The sequence below is a fragment of the Acytostelium subglobosum genome (assembly GCF_000787575.1).
Source record: "Acytostelium subglobosum LB1 DNA, scaffold: scaffold5, whole genome shotgun sequence".
NCBI lineage: Eukaryota > Evosea > Eumycetozoa > Acytosteliales > Acytosteliaceae > Acytostelium > Acytostelium subglobosum.
Genome location: NW_012236527.1, coordinates 144,800 through 167,725, shown reverse-complemented (window position 1 = coordinate 167,725; position 22,926 = coordinate 144,800). Strand labels below are relative to the sequence as shown.

Genomic DNA, 22,926 nt, shown 5'->3' with positions numbered 1-22,926 from the left:
CTACATGCAAAGGGGTGTCCATCAAACAATGAATGAATGAATGATTGAACACTACTCGATCACTTCACATTACAACTACTTATAACTAATATAACAAATAATATATATTAATAATAATACTTAAATAATTAAATAATGAATATTCCAGGATCAAGACCTAAGCCAGGAGCATTGGCGGCGCCACTTCCTCCTCCACCTCTCACTCTCCCACCTACTTCTGCACCTTTGCCAAATGCTAATCCACATCAACATTATCATTCATCTCCACTGACAACATCAGCATCACATTCACAGCCTTTGTCAACTTCACATCAGCAACAGCCACAACAACAACAACAACAAAATGGACCACCTCAGAAGAGTCCACCTCCACCTCCACCTCCAAGAGACGCCAAGTCAAACACAAAGTCAACGATCATATCAAACAAGTTAAAGAAGTTCTTTACACATCGACCATCTCGCGACTCACTCTATGAACGACACATCCTCAACGCACCCTACAACTCATCCAATCTCTCCTACTTCAATGTCTACAGAGTTGTCGAAGCACTAAAGAAGGCTGATGGTGAGTACATTACATTGATTGAAGTAAGTGATGGACCGACCGACACTAACATTTATGATCATGTAGTATCCAATACCGAAGGAATATTCCGAATCAATGGCAATGCAGAGACAATAAGGACATTGTGGCTATCACTCAATACTCGTTAGTATCTCCAACTTTGATCGATCAATCAATCATCTGACATGTCACTCCTTTCAATCAATCAGCTGAACTCAATCTGGACATTAGCCACACGACACATGACTTGGCAGGACTGCTCAAGCTGTATCTTCGCGAGTCCAAGTTCCCCCTGATACCGATAGAGCTGTTCCCCAACATGGCGACGCCAACAACGGTGACGGCAATCAGGGACTTTATCACAAAGCTACCGAATGAGAACTTAAAGATATTGAACTACCTCGTGGACTTCCTCCACCAGCACATCATCTCCAACTCCCCAACAAACAAGATGAACTCGGTCGCACTGGCAGTGTGCTTCGCGCCCAACCTCATCCGCTCGATACAGCCAAACTCACAGACGGCAGACTCGTTCCAGCAGATTCAGAACCATTGCAACATGGTTGCCGCGATGCTCGACAATAAGGACTTCATATTCCAGAGTGATAAGTCGACGGCGGGCGGAGAGGACATGGGTGGAATGGTCGGGCTCCCGCTGCCGCCCTCGCCATCTGGCTACTCCTCGTCGCCAGTCGATCAGTACATCAATGAGCTTCCACCTCCACCTCCTCCAGTGATCATTGACAACACAGTGGACTCTTCACCAATCTCTCCACTATTTGACGAGCTGACCAATCTCCTGATCGAGGACATATCCCAAGGTAACAAAGATGTTATCATTGGTCGAATGACCAGTTTATTCCTCACAGGTATGTTCATTCATTCGCGATCAATCAATCATTCTATCATCATCCTAACATGCTTCACCATCATAGATCCAGACAACTTTAAATCATTCCTAAAGGAGATACTTGGCGTCGATGGCTTGGTATCATTGTTGGAGTTGATATTAACGATGGAATAACATATATATTATTATGATTGATTTATGATTGTTGGACATCATCCTTTGGCGTGATGACTACGCTATCCATTATTATTAAGTTTGGAACATGAATGAAGTGAAGGGAGGGGCACAAAAAAATTGAACTCGACTACTCGTCTTGGAGGCTTGATTGACAAGCCGTCGAATCAGAAGGATACAATGAGCTTCGTTGTCAACATTTTGCAAAAACAATCAAATAAAGATAAATATGTTTTATGTAAGGGGGAGGTTCACACAAAGAGTGAAGAAGGGAAGAGGTCAAGGAACTTTATCATTATTCTAATTTGTTTGAAACCAGCACAACTAAGATTTTTTGAAGTGTGTGTCGCTCCAAAAAGGGTTATGCCTGCCCTCCCTTGAGCTGCACGATGAATGAATGAATAAATGAATGAACCAACCACAACAACCCCCTGGCGCATTGAGATCCTCGCTTGGCATTGCGAGTTAGACAGAGAGGAAGCGAGAGATAGTTTGTTTATTATTAGTTAGACAGATAATAGATAGAGATAGGTGTAGTGTGTCACTCTATAAACATTGTTTAGTGTTTTCAATCAATCATCCATATCAATCAATCATCAAATCAATCGATCGATCATCCAATCCATATCAATCAATCAATCAATCAACTAAATACATAATATATAAACCATATTGAATATACCTCCTCTTCCTATTATTCCAAGATGTCATCAGGAGTCAAGGTCGCAGTGAGGGTCAGACCCTTCAATGGAAGGTAAGAAATGAACAAGATCACAACGCCAATCAATCAAATCACTCATACAATGTGACCAAACGAACAAAACAACAATCAACAGGGAGATGGACAGGAATGCCGAATGCATTGTCAAGATGAATGGAAATAAGACAGTGTTGATTAGACCATCAAACTTGCGTGCCAATCCAAATGCACCTCCAACGGCAGAGGATGAGAAGTCATTCACATTCGATCATTCTTATTGGTCATTCGACAATGCAGATCCAAACTATGCAACCCAAGGCATAGTCTTTGATGACCTAGGTCGCGAAGTCCTTCAAAATGCCTGGGAAGGCTACAACAGTTCAATCTTTGCTTATGGACAGACTGGCTCTGGTAAATCATACTCTATGCTTGGTTATGGCGAAGGTATGTTCATTCGATTCAACTCAATTCAAGTATCCTGGATACTGACCCAACCCAACCCATATCGATCATCAGAGAAGGGAATCATTCCATTGGTATGCGAGGAGATGTTCAATCGAATTGGCAACACACAATCAACGCCAACTGAGCAGACTGTGTTCAAGGTGGAGGTCAGCTTCATGGAGATATATAACGAGCGAGTCAAAGATCTCCTCAACCCAAAGAACAACAAACCAGGTGGCCTCAAGGTCAGGAACAACCCAACAACAGGTCCATACGTCGAGGATCTTTCAAAGTAAGTTCATCCAATGCCCCTTTGTCTCAATCAATCACACTAACACTCATACTCACTCAATCACTTGATCAATCAATAGGCTGGCAGTCAAGAGCTTCCAAGAGATTGAGATGCTGATGGATGAAGGAAGCAAGGCACGTACAGTGGCCTCAACAAATATGAATGCTACTTCATCTAGATCACACGCTGTGTTCACGATTGTGTTTACACAGACAAAGATCGATAGGATTAGAGGCGTGGCCGTGGACAGAGTCAGCAAAGTCAGTCTTGTCGATTTGGCAGGTAGTGAGCGTGCAGCGAGCACAGGCGCCACAGGCATGCGTCTCAAGGAGGGTGCCAACATCAACAAGTCGCTGTCGACGCTGGGCAAGGTCATAAGTGCGCTGGCCGAGAACTCGTCCAACCCACACAAGAAGCCGACGTTTGTGCCGTTCCGTGACTCGGTGCTGACCTATCTGCTCAAGGAGTCGCTCGGTGGCAATTCCAAGACCATCATGATTGCCGCGATCAGTCCTGCTGACATCAACTACGACGAGACACTGAGCACACTGCGTTATGCAGACAGCGCCAAGAAGATCAAGACCACAGCCACCATCAATGAGGATGCTCAATCCAAAGTTATCCGTGAGCTTCAAACCGAGGTCGAGCGTCTAAAGGCTTTGTTGTCCGCTGGTGGGCTGACTGCCGTCGATCAGGCCAAGCTCATGGGTGTTGGAAGTGATGGTAAGTACATGCGATCAATCATTCATTCATTCGCTCATTCATTCACTCACTCATATATCCATCCATCAATCCAACAGAGGTAATGAGTTTGAATGAGAAGATAGAGCAATATGAGAAGTTGATGGCAGAGATGAACAAGTCATGGGAGGAGAGACTACAAGAGTCCGAGAAGATTAGAGAGGAGAGGATGTCATCACTTAGGGACACTGGTGTAGCTATCAAGGTCGTATCATCAATTCCACATTTGATCAATTTGAACGATGATCCATTGATGTCAGAGTCATTGTTGTACTATCTAAAGGAGGGAGAGACAAAGATTGGAAGATCGGATGCAGAGGCAACACAGGACATTGTTCTGAATGGACTCGGCATCGCCAAGGAGCACTGTATCATCGAGAGCAGGAATGGCATCGTCACGATCATCCCCGTGCTGGAAGAGACCAGGCCGCATTCGAGCATCTTTGTCAACGGTGTGGAGATCAGCGCTCCCACCGTGCTGACGACGGGCAACCGCGTCATCTTGGGCAACAACCACATATTCCGTTTCAACAACCCGGAAGAGGCCGCCAAGTTGGCCCGCGAGCGCGGTGCCACACAGCAGGGCAGCAAACAGAACAAGAGCGACCAGATCATCGACTACGACTTTGCTCTCAATGAGCTGGCCTCGGTGCAGGGCAACCTGAGCATGAACCGCCAGCTCGATGAGAGTCGCGAGTTCCAGAAGCAGCTGAGTCAGCTGAGGACCCAGCTCGAGATGGACTTTACGCCCGAGAAGCGTGAGCGACGTGACAACCTGGCCATATTGGCGCTGCGAAGATGGCGCTCCAAGGTCTACAGATCACGACTACTCAATCAAATCTCCCATCTCATCCTCTCTCTCAACGAAGCCAACGCCATCTCTGACACCCTGACCAAGAACGTCGACTTCTCTCTCAAGTTGTCCGCCGTCTACCTACTACCAGAGCAACTCAACGCCACTGACGAGGTGGAAGTTGATTGGAGAATGGTATGTTATACATGGTCCTTATCGCGCTACAGTACACTAACCTTGCCTCACTCAAACACAGACACAAATCAGCATCAAGGTGATCAAGAAGGACACTGGCGAGGACACCATCATCTCTGTCGAGGACTTCATTGACAGAGTGTACTCTATGCGCGAGCTATACCAAAACGATGGCAAGGTAAGTCCTAGTCCATTAATCACTCTCCATCACACCCTAACCCTGGCGCGACACTACATGTAGCTCGACTCTGAACTAGGTGACCCATTCAAGTTCAACTTTAACGAGTCGTCATTGATTGGTGTATCACACGTGTACTTGAAGAACCTGTTGTACTTTATCGAGATCAAGAAGCCAATACCTATACTCGATACAAATGGATCGTTGAAGGGATTCCTCAACGTTGTAATCACACCCAAGTCTGACGAGATCACTCAGGAGGACCAACCATCCCTCCTCGAAGAAGGCTCCTTTGCCTTGATCGGCAAGCACATGACCATCACGGCTCAACTCACCTCCATCAGCGACTTCAAAGACAAGTACGTCGATGTCTATTCAAAGTTCACCTTTAACTCTGAGAGTTACCAAAGCAATGTAAGTCCTCGGTCAGGTCAGTCCACGTGCGCGGCCACCCTTACTCACTCACATCCTCAATCAATCAATCAATCAAAGGTATCAACAACCATTCAATCATTCAAGGATGAGAAGAAGATATCGATTCAGAATGTCACTGATGAGATGGTCAACTTCTTTGAGACACATTATCTCGCCATTGAGCTATGGGGCAAGCGAACAAGTCAGCTGGACAAGTCGCTGGAGATCCCAGAGTCCTTGAAGAAGCCTATCATCGAGTCGTACGACTTTATGGCCTCGCTCAACATCCTGGAACCTGAACAACCGGCTCCCGATCAATCTCCTGCCTTCAAGCCTGTACACATACTGGAGGAGAGCGACACTGCCAACAACCTGCCTTCTGTGACCTTCCGCCTCAAGAAGCAGCTCACTCATCGCCAGATCGTGCTGAAGCTGTTCAACCCGGTCGGCGTCAACATGCCCATCACGATCAAGGAGTGCAAGTCTGTCAAGATCAGCAACCCCAGAGTGATTGGCAAGCGCGAGGCACCAACAGGTGTCCTGCCGCTGCTGGGCTCGGGCACACCATCTACCCCATCGACTCCAGGCGGCGGCAGCCGCAACACAGCACCACCCTCGACGCCCATCACACCATTCTCATCGTCGAGCTTCACCAACAACACGCCATCAGGCACACCCGTCTCATACAACACTGGCAGCAACGGATCGGCCACCAACTTGTTTGGCACGCCAACCAGCGGCGCATCGCTGGCAGGCCGCGTCACCGATCCCAACTATGCGGTCTACGAGCTGCCAGTCATCGCGTCCAGTGATGACACGATCATTGTGTCGTGGGACAACTCCGACCCGTCCTACCTACTCAATCTCAAGACTCGCAAAGGTAGCAGGATCATCTTCAAGATCACCTTTGTACTCAATGTATTGGACTTCCCCGGCGACATCACACTGCAGAAGGACCTGTCGGTCAAGATTCTCTCGTCAGACTCGTTCATCACACTGCCCGATAGCGCCAACACATCGATGAGCAACCTTCTCGACCGCTTCAAGACACACTTCAAGAGCGAGAGCATCCTGCACGACAAGGAGTCATCGATGCTGCACTCTGGCTCCGTGTTCAACGTGCATTGCACCAAGTCCCACCAGCTGGAGCATCAGAACAAGATTGGTGACATGATCGACCGTCATCACGAGAACATCTTCAAGCTGGGCTACGCCATGCGCATTGAGAAGCTGCGCCAGGAGCTCGACCTTCGCCAGAAGCTATGCACCATCCGCGACCGCATGCCTTCCACCGATGACGACGAGGGCGGCGATCATGTCGATCGCATCCTCGCCGAGGAGGTCGTACGCAAGATCTCACAAATGAACAACATCACCACACCCGAGACAAGCAAGACGGGCGGTCAGCGCAAGGCGCTCACAACAACAGTGATCGATGTCAAGGTCAACGAGATTAGTTCTGGTGCCTTGATCAAGGAGGACGAGCTGCGTGGCTACCTCAAGAAGAAGTCCACATACAAGGATGAGTGGAAGCCTCGCTTCTTCGTGTGGAAGAAGCCCTTCCTTTACTACAGCCACAACGAGAAGGACTACGCACTCAAGAACAAGAAGATCGATTTGACCAACACGACCATCGTCACCATCCCTCAGGAGGAGCTGGCGTTTGGCTTTGCCATCATCCAGCTTCGCCGCGTGTGGCTGCTGCAGGCGTCGAGCAACGAGCAGCGCGAGAAGTGGCTGCAGATCCTCGACCCAACCCGCAAGGTCAGCGAGCTCAAGGCCCAGGAGCTCAGCGACGCCAAGCAACAGAACGAGGTGCTCAAGCGCGAGAATGAGCGATTGGATGCTGAGAACCGTCAGTTGAAGAGCAAGTACGACCAGAGCGAGCACAAGTCGCTGGTGCTGAACGGCCACGTCAAGGGCCTACAGGACTTCAACGACAACAAGCTGGTACAGATCGATGATTTGACTTCGACCATCGCCAACACCACACATTTGATGGACTTGATCAGCGAGCAGTCGAGGAACTTCAAGAACGTCACGGACATGGAGATCGATACATTGCGCCAGGAGACGCTGTCGCTGCGCGACACCAATTCTGTGATCGCCCAGAAGCTGGCCGAGTACCGAGACATGGTCGTGGCGTTGGAGAATGAGAAGCGACAGAAGGACGACAAGCTGGAGTACTACAAACAGACAATCGACACCAACAGCACCATCACGGACTTCCAGAGCAGGAACCTGCAGAAGATGCGCGACGATACGCGTACCAAGCAGTCGCAGATCGAAGCGCTCACACAGACTGTCGAGTCATCGTCTCGTCGTCTCCAGGACATCACCGACCAGATGTCTCAGACCAGTCTGGAGGCTGAGTCTCAGAAGGACGAGCTGGCCCACAGGAACGACGAGATCTCGCAGATCAACAACGCCTATCAGAGCGAGTCGGTTAAGCTCAAGGATCAGACCAGCCAGCTCAACACCCTGTCCACACTGCTACGATCACAGATGAAGGCATTCGAGAACACACAGGGCATGCAGAAGGAGCACTCAGTCAACGAACAAAAGAAGCTGCTACTGCTGTTGCAGGACCTCGAGGGTGGCCTGTCCAAGGCCAGCCAGACAATCACCGAGCAGGGCAATCAGAACCTGACGCTGCGTCGCGAGCTTGACGAGGCCAGATCCAAGGCCGGCAAGGGCGGCGAGAGCACAGCACAGCTAGAGACGCAACTCAAGCAGATGAAGGATCGTCTGATCACCTCAGAGAACAAGCTGATCGACATGCAATGCGACTACCAGATGCTGAGCGACAAGCAAAAGATGTGGGAGGAGGAGATGAAGATCAAGGATGCCAAGCTGGGCCTGCTCGAGAACAATGTCAAAGAGGTGCGAGCAGACTTTGAGAATGGCATGGCCGTGTCCCGAGAGTTCTCAAGCGCTGACACTAGCAAGAAGCTCACCAGTCGCAAGTCCATGAAGATGTCACCCGAGGAACTAATGGAGAACATGCGTGAGAGTTCAATCGCTCATCAGACCCACAATGCCTTCCTTGGCCTACAAGTATGTTGTCCATCCATCACTCAATCAATCCGGAATCATTCCAATCAATCACAATACTAACATATCATACTTTACTTTAGATGCAACGATTGGAGACAGAGATGAGACAACAGGAAAAGGTGTACAAAGATACGATACAGAGATTGAAGCAGGACCTACAGCAGCGAAACCAACAGAATATTACATTGATGAGACAACAAGGTGCCGACGAGGTGGTCAAGAAGATGCAAGATTCCATGTCCAACTACGAGATGCTCAAGAAGAAGTACTTTATCAGTCTTGTCGTGGCGGCCAAGCTACAGAACGTGCTGATGGGCAATCCAGTCAACGTAGATGCCTACGATATGTACGATGAGGCCATCAACGAACATGTATTGGAGGCTGAACAATGGCCCAACTGGGTTGCCGAGAGGTTCAGAGCCATTCCACAAACAAATCCATAATATATTAATAAATAAATATTTTATTAATATTATTATTATTATTTTATTTTTATATTTATTTTGGATTGATTCCATTCCAACAATCATGTGATGACAGACTCCTTCCACCACTTATTGGTTAATGTTGATTGTTGTGTTGCTACCCTACAGTGATGTGCAGCCGAGATTGAACTGAAATCATCAGCAAGAAATTGGTCAATATTGACCTCTCATATAAATTACAATGTAAGAGAGGTGGTATCCAAATACTTTTATACAGCGACGATCATTATCGACCCCCATCAATATAGTCCCTTCATCTGATTCATCCAACACACCTGACCAGAATATATAATAATTAGTATGAATACACATTACACCCCCAAACACTCAAATAGGTATGACTGGTCAAACAAATAATTCGATCATTGTGGAGTACTAATTGTGTGTATGTATACGTGTGTTGGAAATGAAGTTTGAATTGATTGAAGATCACCTTCGGCAACAAATATATTGATTGGATAATTTCCTGAGTAGTGTGAACATCACTCCAACCATTTGCTCTATTTATTCAAATTCAACAACAATCATTACCCAACCATCCAACCAATCAAACAAACAAGTCAATCGAATAATATTATTAATAAATATATATATACAACAAAATGGTAAGTTGATATAATAATAATATTTTAATTAATAAAATTAACTAACTAATATTTAATTATTATTATTATTTAGTCAGTTGCTATTATTGGACAAGATATCGTTAATGAAGTCACAAAGATGTGTGACCAGAAGGCCTACGGATATGTGTTTGTCAAGTTGAACACTGCAGGCACTCAGTTCAATGTTGAGAACACTCTTAAGCCAAAAGAATCGATTGAGACCTTCAAGGCAATGTTGCCAGCCAACGAACCTCGTTTCGTCTTTGTAGGAGCTGACCAGAAACTCTACTTGGCTATATGGTATTATAATTTGATTGATTGAATGATGGATTTGAATGGATGATTGATTGGATTTGTACTGACTCATCTCCATTGTTATTTAGGTTACCAACAGTTGCAGCCCCTGCCTCTTTGAATAGTTATTCTGCAAATGTTGGAGGTATGAGTGGTGTTCATTCCCTTGATGGAACTGTTTCCGCTTCGGATCTGGAGGAGTTCAATGAGACAAGTTTCCCAGCTTAATCAATTTGATTGATTGAATGACCTGACTGCCAATAACAATAACAACACAATATTATTGAGTGAATGAATGAATGAATGACCCAAGTCTAGACTGGCAGCCAGCGTATTCGATGTACATGATTTCCAGACATTTAATAAAATGTCCAAATAATAATGAGGAGTGGACCATTTGATGCATCGATCTCTCTCTCTCTCTCCCCGTATTGCGCAGCGCTGTTTGTTGATTGTTTGATTGAATGATTGAATGGAAGTATGTTTGGACCAAGAGTGTTGTGTGATTGAATGATCGGTATTAACGCGTTCTGTTCATAATGTATGCTAACATATATCCAAGACAACGACACTAGAGAATAGAAGGCCAGTGAATATGACCATGAGTCCAAACGAAGTATAAGGTATCAGAGGTGTGTCGCCTGGTAGTGAACCTAAGTGATCACATCACATGTCAGTATATCTATCTATCTACACATCTTCACCTGTCATTCATTAATTCATTCAATCAATGAATCAATGGACTACTACTTACCAAAGTATTCTTGAAAGTATTTAACAGGACGACCATATATCATACGAATGATAAAAGTGAACACTACTAAACTATACAATGTGAACAAGAGAAGACGATGTGACAGTGGCAGATTCAGTATGATCTGTACTGCATAGCGCATCATAAAGTATATAAAGTAAATCAAAGCCGACCATCCATGTCTAGTGGCATTGATAAGCTTGAGATAAGGTGTCATCTAAATCCTATCCAATATTCAATCTATCTATCTCTATTATGAATGTGTTTGTTTATCTGTATAGAACTATATATATATGTTTAATCTCTCTTTATTATATTATTATTAGTATTAATACGATTACATGTATGTTGGTATAAGATTGAGTGATAGAGTGAGTGAGCGAATGAATGTTGAACTAGAAATGAAAGGGGGGGAGACCTCTGATCAATCAACCAACTTTTCATTTGATCTTGAGTTGTTGAACCAACAACATTCATTCAATCATTCATTAAACATACATATACATATTTAGATAAGTACATATATATACTCAAGTACACTATGAAGATTGAAGGAAAGACATTCTTGGTTACTGGTGGTGCAAGTGGATTGGGTGAAGCAACTGTTCGCGAGCTTGTTAGAAGGAAGGCAAACGTTGTTATCCTAGACATGAACCAAGAGTTGGGTGATGCCCTTGTCAAACAACTCGGTTCAGACAAGACAATCTATGCCAACGCTGATGTATCATCTGAGGGTATGTCTACTCTCTCTCTCTCTTTCTCTCACATACTCACTCAATCATACTCAATCAATCAATCAAACCAGAGTCTGTTAACAATGCTATTAAACTGGCATTGAACAAGTTCAACAAGATACATGGTGCAATCAACTGTGCTGGTATTGCACTTAGTGTAAAGACTGTTAGCAGTCAGGGTGTTCATCCACTTGATGTATTTAACAAAGTGTTGCATGTAAACCTGTCTGGTACATTCAATGTTATGCGTCTCTGCGCAAATGTAATCAACAAACAGGACAAGGTAGAGGGTGAGGAGAAGGGTGTCTTTGTGAACGTCTCCTCCGTGGCCGCATACGATGGTCAACAAGGACAAGCAGCATACAGTGCATCCAAGGCCGGTGTTGCTGGTATGACCCTCCCACTCGCCAGAGAATTCGCACAACTTGGCATTCGTATAATGGCTGTCGCACCAGGAGTATTCGGTATGTTTGATCATTCATTCAATCAATCAATCAATCAATCAATCATTCACTATGAACTAATATCAACCATCCATATCAATCAGACACACCAATGTTTGCCATGCTTCCAGAGCCTGCTGTCAAGAAGATTGTGGCCACTGTACCATATCCAAACAGACTTGGTCACGTCAATGAGTTTGCCAACTTGGTCGCTCACATCATCGAGAATCAGTACCTCAATGGTGAGGTCATCAGACTAGATGGTGCTCTTAGACTTCCAAAATTGTAAACATACTCATTCATTCAATCAACTGATCAGTTGTTGTATTTTTAAATGATGTAGTCCACATTTACATCATTTAACTTTATTTATTTGTTAAACTGGTCCCTGGTCAAATGGGAAATTCCTATATAATGGCAAACTATGGAGGCGGAATCCTTTCGGTGTCATATCGGTCGCCATGGGGCCAGTCGAGAACCGCGCTGTGGGCCACAGGAACAAGCACACCAAGGGAGTGTTCATCACACCCAACTCTCCTCCATTTGCTATTCGAGGCAACAATGACTTTTCCCTCGAGTACTGCGCCGGTGCATCCCAAAACTCCTGCTCCCACTACGTCGTCTACGTTCAAGTCACATCCAAGCTCGTGGATTTCATCGAGTCGGTCCCATGAGTGCCAGAGTTTTTGGCCATCAGGAACAATGTCATCGTCTGGAGTACCAGCATTGCCAAGTATGATACAATGAACTAAATAAATCAATATCCATTCCATATTTAGTTAAGGGCTTTAAGTGTTCACTGTTAACAGTGTAGCGTGGTTTGGATGTTGCTGGAGAGCAGCCAGAAGACTGGTGTAGTCGTGGTGTCTGCTCAAGCCAATTTGAACATTGTGCAGCAGTGGATTGTCTTGAATGGCATCGATGACCATCTGAAGTCCATCAACGTCGCCGTTGGTCACGGGCACGGGACGAAGGTGTTTGATAACGATTGACAATGACTGCGTGTTGTATCTGAGCAGTCCCGATATAAAGTCGTAGGACTGGTGACAAAGCACTGTGATCTTGTCAACATTGTTAAATGATTGGAACCTTGGTACCATGTCTTGTTCATCATCATCATCGTCATCGTAGTATTCACGATATCGATTAAACATATCATCCATGATACATCCATTCAGTTCCAGTTTGTTGACTTTGCATGTGATCACGGGAACGAATTCGAATGGGAGTCCTCTTATTCCAGACAAAGAGTAGTCGACGTGATCGACCAGTGGTTGCGTCTGGAAGAGATACTTGAAGAATCTAATCTCTTGTCGTTTGTCGGGACTGCGATAGCGCAGACCCAGCTGAGTGATGGGTGACCCTGCCGCACGCTGCTGCTCAAGCAGCTCGATGAGACCATCGTAGAAGAATGTGCGGTCGTCATTCTCGCCATCCCATGATTCATCAAAGTGGAAGTGGAGCGATTGGAGTGACGGCAGTGTCTTAAGCTTCTTGAACAGCTCTTGAGGCTGCTGGTGACACTGGTAGAATATCCGAAGACGATCGCCAATAAAGGTCAACTTGGAGATGCCTGGATGATTCGTTGGAACGAAGAAGTAGTCTGTGTCGTCGTATTCTCCAAGTTCGAGCTCCATCTGCTCCAATTGTGTGTTTGCTGAAATGAAGTCGCCCTAGGGCTGTCTTCAGTGAGTCGTCAGCCGGCTGCTCATTATCACACCCGTACATGAGATATATCCTTTGGAGAGTGCCCACATTGAGCTGAACAAGATGTGCCATTGCCATCACATTCGTCTCAAGGTATGATAACGATTCGAGACATTTAGCTAGTTTCAACTTGTTGTCGTTGTGGTCTGTGTCGACTTCTTCGAAAGCGAGGTAACTAAGTGAGTACAGTGATGGGGACATTGTTGCCAGTGCATTGTCACTCCAATGCGACTCGATGTACTCTATGATTGATAGATCATCACACCTTAGATACGTGTTGCATTGTCGCACATGTTGATGGAATGATCTTGACACCAATGCCAACTGTAACCACCTGCCATATTCTTCGCGATCGCAGTAGCGAGGACGTGGGTACAGACATCTGACTATCTGTTGCACTATTGTTGTTGCATTCATTGATCGATCATGTATTGTTGTTTCAGTTCAAGTTGTCAAAGAATTGTCGATCAAAGGTCTCTTCCGATTCATTTGTGTTTCAATTTGTTTCAACTTGATACAACAGCAGCAGCAGCAGATATTGTCACAAACAAATAATTATCTATGTAGTAGTCGAATATCTCGATCAAGCAGAAGCCAACCCCAGTATACTTTGACAAGCGCATATAAACACATCAGGTCAGTGCCAGGTCAAACCTTTTGCGAACGAGCAGGTCAGGTTAAAGGTGGGGCCGCGGTGGCTCTGGTCGAGGACGTGACAGGACCTATGGGATGATGACACTGTTGTGTGCTGGTCGACCACAGTTGGAACTGTGTGGATTGACTCGCTGGCCAGTTGTGGTTGTCAACAGCAGTCATTGGACTGGTGGAGGTGGCCGTAGTAGTGAACGTCGTCGTGGTTACATCGATGTTGTCAGTGTCATCGTTGATCCAGCACCAGCTATCGATGCCGTAGTGGCGGACAGTCGTCGTTGATGTTGGATTGATTCCAGTTGTCGCAGTCGTGGACTGTCGTGGAGGCTGAAGTTACTGGACCTGTAGCTTAGTGTTGAAACATTCTTCAATCAACATGATGGATCATTCAATCAATCTGTATTTATAAATGATGTAGTCCACATTTACATCATCATTGGATCATCATTTAACTTTATTTATTTGTAAAATTGGTTATATTCGGATGTTAGGTCAGCTGATCATCCCAACCAGGGAATCAATGAAAGATCAGATCAAAATCGCACCATTTGTGGGGGTGCGTTTGGTGATCACCCCACACCGACATACCAGGGCAGTCGAATCATTCAGCCCTTTATCATCACTAATGGGTGGCACACGCTTTGTTTTTTCTGGTAGGATGATGAATCCATCGAGCACATGATAGAACATTCTTTCCTATAAATAGAAGACAATTGTCTTCCATCAATTATCAACATTGAATCAATCAATCAATCAAACCAAATGATCAATTCCTTCTTCTTTTGGTCTCACACAATACCATCTTAGCATTTGTCCTTGCCTCCACTCACTCATTACTCACTCAATCACTCAATCACCTAATCAATCAATAATACCAACATATAACACCCACATTTCAGGATGTCCAGGATAATGATGGATCGCTTCGAACACCATGAACAGGACACTAATCAGTTGTTCTCATCAGAGTCAAACTTTATTAATATAGTCAGTGTACCTGTGGACTCGGTACGATTCCAGGATAACTTGCCTACTTTGCCAAGTTACTTGCATTTTGACTTGGTGTCATTGTTGTGGAATGATCAGACTCTGCCATTCCCATGGCGACTCAGCTTAGATCGTGTGTCCAAACAATGGCTACATCATGTGCGTCGTATGTTTGGCACACTGGACCTGTCCGCCACCATACCCTACGGATCACAGCCAGTTACACCCTTGCGCACAGTCTTTGAACATCTTGTTGACAATCCATTATGTCCACTATCACTCAGATCCCTGCGAATCAGACTGGGAATGCTACAGGATTACAAAGGTGACCTTCAACCCATACTCGAATCACTCGAGTCAATACATCTTGTTCTACCAGTGATCGTTGATACATCAATCCTGCACTCATTGTTGAGTCAGTGTTCATCAAGTCTATCGCGAATATCCATGGCAAAGGATCATCTTTCCACAGCAATCTCAATCGATATACCATCGACGTCAACAACGTCATCACAAGTTGATCAAGTGATTGATCATCTGAAGAGTGCCGATGGAGTCAATAATAAGGACTCTGACTCATGGCTCAGGTCACTACCTGGCAACATCAACCTGGCGCAATACATATCAGAGATGCACATTGACAATAGTGCGTTCAAGTTGCCCAGTCACTCATTCCCAAGGCTACAGGCACTCACTTTGAAGATCACAGACAATGGAGCAGATAATGTATTTGGACCTGGCAGGTTGGGGACTCGTCTATCATCACTGATCATACATACCAATCGGTCCAAGCCCGTATATGATCAGTTCCTCCAGTTCTTGGTCGAAAACAACTCATTGACAAGAGTACATTGCCTGGGGGTTGCCTCCATCCTCCCATTCCTACGAATCGTGGCATCCAAGCCACGTATCTTTGAGATTGGCGTCGATGATCTTGCTTCGGATGTCACGGCCGCGGTGGCACTGCCTCATGTCACCTCGCTCGTCATACCCAAGAATCATACAATCGCCGCAGCTCGCTTGGACGAGTTATTCAACAGCAACTTGGACACGCTAAAGAGTGTGTCGCTACCAAGTCTCAGCCTGGACACAGCAGTCTCATCATTCCTCCTCAACACCAAGTGTCTTCAGCGCCTATACGTGGACCGGGTCACCCTTTTACATCCAACCGTCCTGGGCTCGACTGTAATAAGCAATCCAACTGTTAGAGACGCGATATCTGCCAACACAACATTGCGCCAGGTTGACTTTGGAGTTGTCAGCGATCTGAAGATTGTCAAAGACTTGCTGCGAGGGGTCTCCCTCAACACAACCATTCGACATCTCAAGATTGTCTCGCCATCACTCAGTCTACTCGACTTTAACATGCTCACCAACATCCGTTACAATCACATCAGCTCCATCACATCAAGTCGACTCCAAACACACTATCTCTATCGCTATCTTCCAGAGGACTATAGTAATGGAAGTAGCAGTTGTAGTAGTAGTAGTAATGACATTGTATAAAGTATATTAGTTGTTGTTATTAATGTAATTAATTAGGATGTTGGAAGTGGTATATGCTGTTGTCTAAGGAATGATAGTTGGTCAAAGTAGCCACGTTGATATTTGATAAGGAGGGAGTTGTTGTCGATGGTGAAGAATCCACATCCGCGTAGACCAAGGGGATCACGCCATTCGAGCATAGCACAATGTTGTATAGTGTCTACGTAGATGTTCTCTATGATGCACACCATTGTGACATCAGGATTATCAAGCTCTTGTTTGAACATCTGTCTAATTGCCTCTTTGCCAACTACTGGCTCTCTTACAACCTGATGATTGATTGCGTCCACATCATACAACTCTGCCATTGCATTATAATCCTTCCTGTTGAATGCATCCACCCATCTATTCAACAAATCTCTTGTATCTTGTCTATACTTCTCCTCCATTTCTTGTTTATTCTCTATCTCTATCTTTGATAGTTTGTGAATGTTTCAAATATGGGCATGTCTAGATCATGTCCAAAGAAGGATGATAGCATTGTGTTTCCAAGAACAAAGAAATACTTAAGATAGTTCAACCTCACATGTCAGGTCATATTTCATATTCTTACTTGTCTCTCTAAAGAGATAACAAATACATTGTCTTAAGACTCCTATGGTCGGTAGTTGGTCAGTACCAAAGTTCCAGACCAAATCATATCTTTTGGCGCCGCCACTAATTCTCTCCCATTTACCAATGTAGATCTCCAATTGGATTACGACTAGCCTCTGGATATACATGTATATATATATATATACCGTATGTAACAAACAATCCACTCTGTCTCGGTTGATACAATCAATTCTTTTGAATTGATAACTCATTCTGGGTTTATTGAGATGTCTTAAAGGAACATGAGAGTGGCAACAACTCCAACAACGGTGACCATTCCGAAGGAAGCAAGGGCGGAAGCAGAGTTCTTGAGGGAGCACTTGATGGTCTGGCCGGACTTTGGATCACAAGAGTTGCAGAGGTTGTCAAAGACCTTGACCAAGTTGGTGCCAGCAGCGCAATCAGCTTGATTGTTGTAGATGTTGAAAGAGGCGTATGATCCATTGTTGGAGATCAGCTTGTAGGAGCCTCCGTCTGGGATTGGGGCGTCATTGCACCAGTCAGAGTTGACAACACAGATGTCTGGGAGAACGGTGACATTAACTCTAGACTTGGCACCTGATGGAGTGGAGGCGCATGATGGGATAGTGACCTTGTTGGCATCACAGTTGGCCTGGATGTAGACTGGGTCGACGGCACGGACCATACTGATCGAAACGATCATGATCACAGCAATAAGAGCGATGGACTTGTACATATTTGATTAGATTTGATTAGTTATTATTATATTATATTGGTTTAAATTCTGAATACTAACAACATGTTATTACTTTTATAGTTGTTCATCCCTTCAATTGAATGAGAATTAATATTAACAACTTTTAAATCATATCCAATTTGGGATATTCAAATATATATTGGAGGCTCATTATTCCATGATTAAAGTATGATAAAGTTCCAGGTCAAGCCCTATCCTAACAATCCAGAGGCAGGACAATTCATGGCCTTGTTCCTTGAAAAAACAAAGTGATTGAGTGGACTGGCTCACGTTGTTGTAAATCACACAGTGTTCTGATCACTCTTAAGGATGTTGCACAGTGCTCGGTCCATTGATCTCACCCTTGTCATTACTTACACTCGTCACACACAACCACTACTACTTGTTTGTTTGGAAGTAATAATAACTGATTGTGGTGGTGGCAGCGGATGATGATATACCAACGATCAATGTTATCACATTTAAGTATATGAGTTGGTGGTTTGCGACAATGATCATACATCTTGAATGGAGTCGTACGACAATCAGCGAGCAACTTCCTTAAGTTGCGATACCTGATGTAATCCTAATTACAATTGTACTACTATTATTTATTATTATTAATACTATTACATGTATAATCACTCATCACCAATATTAACAATCTTGGTCATTTTCTGTATTGGAAGTGTTGGGTGGGCAAATGCAACAAGTTTCAAACTTAATGAAGACTTTACAGCAACACCAACACCAACAACAACACCGACACAAACAACAAACACAACAACATTCACAGGTTGTCCTTATGATGACCCTACATTACTTAGATGGTCCGATGCAAGAATATGGTGGAATAACACATTGCCAGCGGCAGGTGGCAGTATAAATATTGCTCTCCCGGTGTTGTTGGATACCTCACCTCCACCATTGGGATCTATAACATTGTCAGGTAAAGGTATGCTGATATGGAAGCATGCACCAGGTATTGAACTCAAGGTTGGCTCAATCTCTGTGTTTAACGGTGGCGGAATCATCATTGGCAGCGAGGAGTGCAGGTTCAAGTACCGCACGACCATCACACTTACAGGCTACTCACAGGACAAAGAGCCACGCATCAACTTGTTTGGAAAGAACTATGGTCAGAAGGTCATTGCCGTGGCTAAGGGTGGGACGATCGAGATGCATGGAGAGGTGCGATATCCGTCTTGGACACGTCTGAATGTGACGGCACAGGCCAGCAACCCATCTGACATTCTCGGACCCATAATCACACTGGCAACGAATGTGACATGGCAACCTGGGGACAAGATTGTAATCTCATCAACGGACTATGATCAGTTCCAAACAGAACAGAATGAGCTGTTGCCTTGTACTCAGTGCGCGGCAAATCAAGTTCGTCTGCGCAACCCGCTAGTCTACATGCACTGGGGCACAATCACCAAGGGAGTGGACCAGCGAGCTGAAGTCGGCCTGCTCACGCGAAACATCTTAGTACAGGGCAGCATGGAGGACACAAAGTGCGTGTCAACCGAGATGGTCTGTCACTTCTTTCCCAACTATTCCTTTGGCGGCCACATCATGATCACGGGTGGCTTCACAAACGCACACTTTCATGGCGTTGAGCTGTTCAATGTGGGCCAGCCACACGAGATATCGCGATACCCTATCCACTTTCACATGGTCGGCCGAGTCGATAAACTCGGCGGATACGACCGGCCCGCCTACATTCAGGACTGTGGGATCCACCAATCATACAGTCGATGCATCGTACTTCACGCGGTGCACGGATTGCTAGTCAAGAACAATGTGGCCTACGATCATATTGGACATTGCTTCATGTTGTGCGATGCCATCGAGACCAACAATGTGCTGGACAATAACTTGGGACTGCTGACCAGACATGGCCTGCTCACACCACCCGATCGCAACTGTGACATGTGTACCCGAGTCGCCCCATTCGACTTCAATGGCTACGCCACAAGTTGTACCGAGTGCAATGCAGTATCCACATTCTGGATCTCCAATCCCAACAACACTGTGACCAACAATGCCGCGGGAGGCTCGGCTATCACTGGCTTCTGGTACCTCTTTCCTGACTTCCCCTCGGGTGAGTCTGCCGTGGAGGGTGTGCTCCAGCACATCAGACCAGTGTTCACTGTTGTGGCCCAGTTTGAGAACAACACCTGTCACTCCAATCAGGATGGAATCATCATTGATCAAGGACTCAAGTTGACCGTGCCATCAGCTGATCAGCCTCAACAGTATATCTCAATGAACAATAATCGATATAAGCCAAGGGAGGACTCGACCGACTTTGACTCACCCGCTGCAACATCCGTGTTCAAGGGTCTCACCACGTACAAGAACAGGTGGAGAGGGGGATGGGCGCGGGGTGGCAGTCTTGTCTTCTCCCACTGTGCATTCGCAGACAACGCCATTGGATTCACACTGGCCAGCGAGGGCAACTTCCCCGAGGACCCAGGACAGACACAGATCATCGAGAACTCAGTGTTTGTCGGCGAGTCAGACAACATTGGACAGGCGTCATCATGGATACCGGCAAGACGTGGTCGATCCAACCCTTTTGGTGAGGATGGTAACATGCCGATCAGAGGTTTCGAAGCGTATGATGGCACAAACATGCTAGTGAATGTTACATTCAGGTCATTCATGAAAGATAGCACACCGAGGAATATAAGTGCAATCGGATGGTTTAGATTCAATGATTGGCAGACATCAGTTAAATCATATCTCAAGGGTATCACCTTTGAAGATGTCACTCTTCGATTCCATCTCGAGAGTTCCCTTGTTGATGGTGACAAAATACAAACAATCAAAGACCTGGATGGATCATCAACTGGCATAGCAGGTGCTGTATTGGTATGTTTGTTCGTTCACTGGAACTATCCCGTTCCCGTCACTCCATCAATCACTCCATTACTCAATCATTGAACTAACATCATCCCCAATCAATCGATTAGACTCGTCCATATTCATACTACCAGACATCAAACTGTTTGATGATGGAGAATTGGAATGCATTGTTATGCCAAGAGAATGCAACACAGTTCTATTTGTTTAATCCATCGACAGAGAATACTGTTTATAATGGAAGGGAGACATCTCTTACATTTGTACGAGATGATTACTTTGACAATAGTATCAACTTGCTTGGTATACCCAATCACAATCCAAGGAATCACTTCCTTGGTCTTGGATTCAAGGGCTACAGATATACCCTGCACTTTGAAGCACATCCACATCCACCCCAAGTGTACATCCAGGCAGTCAACTGGGACAAGGGCGACAATATGACATTCGGATCATGTGTTGGTCTCAACTCGATCATCAACATCACGGTCGAGAAGGTCATTGGCCAGACGCTCGTTCATGATCTGCAGCCCGTCCACTCATTGCAAGATGTGGACGCCTTTCACTATTTCTACAATCGCCCCACCGGAATGCTGTACACTCAGTTGACACTTGACTCTGAGAGACCTGGCTACTATTACTGTCCACTCAAAGGATGTGAACAGCTCAGAATCACCTTGGTCCAGGACAGGAGCAATCTACACAATTGTGATTGTCGCACTGCACTATATGGCCAATCATTGACACTGTTTGACGAGGCCATCAATCCGATGTTCATTGGAAACAGTACTGACGGCGCAAAGATAGTCAACAATCAATCGATGGCGCTCAATGGAAAGAAGTTCATTTCGTTCCAACCATCGCCAGGCAAGTTCATCAGGATACTCTGTCGAAACAAGTCATGTATTGTGGCGCCATCAATCAAGTATTTTGAACTGTGGGTTCGAGGCAGTTCACTTGGACAGAGTTTCAACATCAGTTTGATCTCGCCTGGCAAACCAAGCATCCTACCGCCAATGACAATCACCTCACGAGACATCATACCAAACTATTGGAATCTGATGAGAATTGAAATGGAAACATTAGTTTCTGGTAAGATCACTGACAAGGACAACATATTCTTCACGGGTATTCAACTTTCCAGCTCAGACAACAACGCCATCATCAAAGGACCCATCTTCTTTGATGACATAAAGTTCGTCTATCAAAGCTAATATAATATTATATTAAAATTTGGAGCAAGGGTCTAATCTAAATATTTGATCACGATCATCAATAATCTCATTTCACTTGTTGATCAAAAAGACAGAAAGACAGAATGAGATACATAACATGGAATTGCTCCCTCATACTATCATAAGGTCAATATTTAGACTATTGATAAATACCAATAATAAGGATGGTTCATATATTAATACATTGGATAGCATGTGTCTATCGCTCACATGTAAATCCTTTCGAACATTGCTCTGTGACTTGTTGTTAGGAGGGTCCTCGAACAACATGCCAGTTGAAGTACTTGAACTACTCAATTGGAACACATATGACATGGGACCGATCAAACCAACATCTCTACCCAACACACTCACTAGAATTACACTTAACTTAGCATTCAACAGTCCGATTACAAAAGGTACCCTACCATCATCACTCCTCCATCTATCACTTGGCTACAACTTTCAACAGCCGATCACTCCAGGATCACTGCCTGACTCTCTCTTGAGCCTGTCGTTTGATCCCCACCATCCAGGCAGGGGAATGTTCAATCACCCTTTGGAGGAGGGCTCGCTGCCTCCCTCACTCACCGGCCTCTCTCTAAGCCATGGCTTCAATCATCAGATCACTTCAGATGTATGGCCTGAGTCATTGCGAACATTAGTCTTTGGAAATGAATATCAATTCTCGATGGAGCACCTCCCATCTAGCCTAACACACTTGGTCGCTGGGTACAACTACTGTCCAGAGTTGCATGTTTTGCCTAAGATACTTAAGTTCTTGGACATTGGGCAAACAAAGAGTGTTTTCATCATCCCTGGGTCGTTACCAAGCTCACTTGAATCATTGATATTATATCCAGGAGGGATAATAATGCCGGGCTCCCTTCCACTTACGCTCACGTCATTGGAGTACACTAACAGATTTCACATATACAAAAT

The 22,926-nt window shown here is 45.1% G+C and overlaps 10 protein-coding genes across 10 annotated transcripts; 7 read left to right on the top strand and 3 right to left on the bottom strand.

Annotated features, from left to right (window-relative positions):
• Nucleotides 1–135: 135 nt before the first annotated feature.
• Nucleotides 136–1,589, top strand: SAMD00019534_028390 (hypothetical protein; the record flags this gene model as incomplete). Its single annotated transcript, XM_012900972.1, has 4 exons — nt 136–565; nt 632–709; nt 775–1,434; nt 1,501–1,589. The coding sequence occupies 4 exons, from the start codon at nt 136–138 to the stop codon at nt 1,587–1,589; spliced, it is 1,257 nt and encodes a 418-aa protein (XP_012756426.1).
• Nucleotides 1,590–2,293: 704 nt separating this feature from the next.
• SAMD00019534_028380 (hypothetical protein) lies at nt 2,294–8,846 on the top strand (the record flags this gene model as incomplete). The annotated part of the gene is made up of 9 exons (XM_012900971.1): nt 2,294–2,343; nt 2,426–2,733; nt 2,806–3,025; nt 3,105–3,748; nt 3,826–4,754; nt 4,816–4,932; nt 4,996–5,346; nt 5,425–8,403; nt 8,484–8,846. The coding sequence occupies 9 exons, from the start codon at nt 2,294–2,296 to the stop codon at nt 8,844–8,846; spliced, it is 5,961 nt and encodes a 1,986-aa protein (XP_012756425.1).
• A 765-nt stretch (nt 8,847–9,611) lies between these two features.
• On the top strand, nt 9,612–10,015 carry SAMD00019534_028370 (hypothetical protein; the record flags this gene model as incomplete). Its single annotated transcript, XM_012900970.1, has 2 exons — nt 9,612–9,793; nt 9,877–10,015. 2 exons carry the CDS (start codon nt 9,612–9,614, stop codon nt 10,013–10,015), a joined length of 321 nt encoding a protein of 106 aa, XP_012756424.1.
• A 521-nt stretch (nt 10,016–10,536) lies between these two features.
• Nucleotides 10,537–10,758, bottom strand: SAMD00019534_028360 (hypothetical protein; the record flags this gene model as incomplete). The annotated part of the gene is made up of 1 exon (XM_012900969.1): nt 10,537–10,758. A coding segment is annotated over one exon (222 nt), but the record flags the coding sequence as incomplete, so codon positions are not given.
• Nucleotides 10,759–11,040: 282 nt separating this feature from the next.
• SAMD00019534_028350 (hypothetical protein) lies at nt 11,041–12,007 on the top strand (the record flags this gene model as incomplete). The annotated part of the gene is made up of 3 exons (XM_012900968.1): nt 11,041–11,275; nt 11,347–11,739; nt 11,823–12,007. Coding segments are annotated over 3 exons (813 nt in total), but the record flags the coding sequence as incomplete, so codon positions are not given.
• Nucleotides 12,008–12,179: 172 nt separating this feature from the next.
• SAMD00019534_028340 (hypothetical protein) lies at nt 12,180–12,392 on the top strand (the record flags this gene model as incomplete). The annotated part of the gene is made up of 1 exon (XM_012900967.1): nt 12,180–12,392. The coding sequence occupies one exon, from the start codon at nt 12,180–12,182 to the stop codon at nt 12,390–12,392; it is 213 nt and encodes a 70-aa protein (XP_012756421.1).
• Nucleotides 12,393–12,506: 114 nt separating this feature from the next.
• On the bottom strand, nt 12,507–13,355 carry SAMD00019534_028330 (hypothetical protein; the record flags this gene model as incomplete). Its single annotated transcript, XM_012900966.1, has 1 exon — nt 12,507–13,355. The coding sequence occupies one exon, from the start codon at nt 13,353–13,355 to the stop codon at nt 12,507–12,509; it is 849 nt and encodes a 282-aa protein (XP_012756420.1).
• Nucleotides 13,356–14,976: 1,621 nt separating this feature from the next.
• On the top strand, nt 14,977–16,566 carry SAMD00019534_028320 (hypothetical protein; the record flags this gene model as incomplete). Its single annotated transcript, XM_012900965.1, has 1 exon — nt 14,977–16,566. A coding segment is annotated over one exon (1,590 nt), but the record flags the coding sequence as incomplete, so codon positions are not given.
• An 868-nt stretch (nt 16,567–17,434) lies between these two features.
• SAMD00019534_028310 (hypothetical protein) lies at nt 17,435–17,848 on the bottom strand (the record flags this gene model as incomplete). Its single annotated transcript, XM_012900964.1, has 1 exon — nt 17,435–17,848. One exon carries the CDS (start codon nt 17,846–17,848, stop codon nt 17,435–17,437), a length of 414 nt encoding a protein of 137 aa, XP_012756418.1.
• A 1,008-nt stretch (nt 17,849–18,856) lies between these two features.
• On the top strand, nt 18,857–21,984 carry SAMD00019534_028300 (hypothetical protein; the record flags this gene model as incomplete). Its single annotated transcript, XM_012900963.1, has 2 exons — nt 18,857–20,779; nt 20,881–21,984. 2 exons carry the CDS (start codon nt 18,857–18,859, stop codon nt 21,982–21,984), a joined length of 3,027 nt encoding a protein of 1,008 aa, XP_012756417.1.
• Nucleotides 21,985–22,926: the final 942 nt, after the last annotated feature.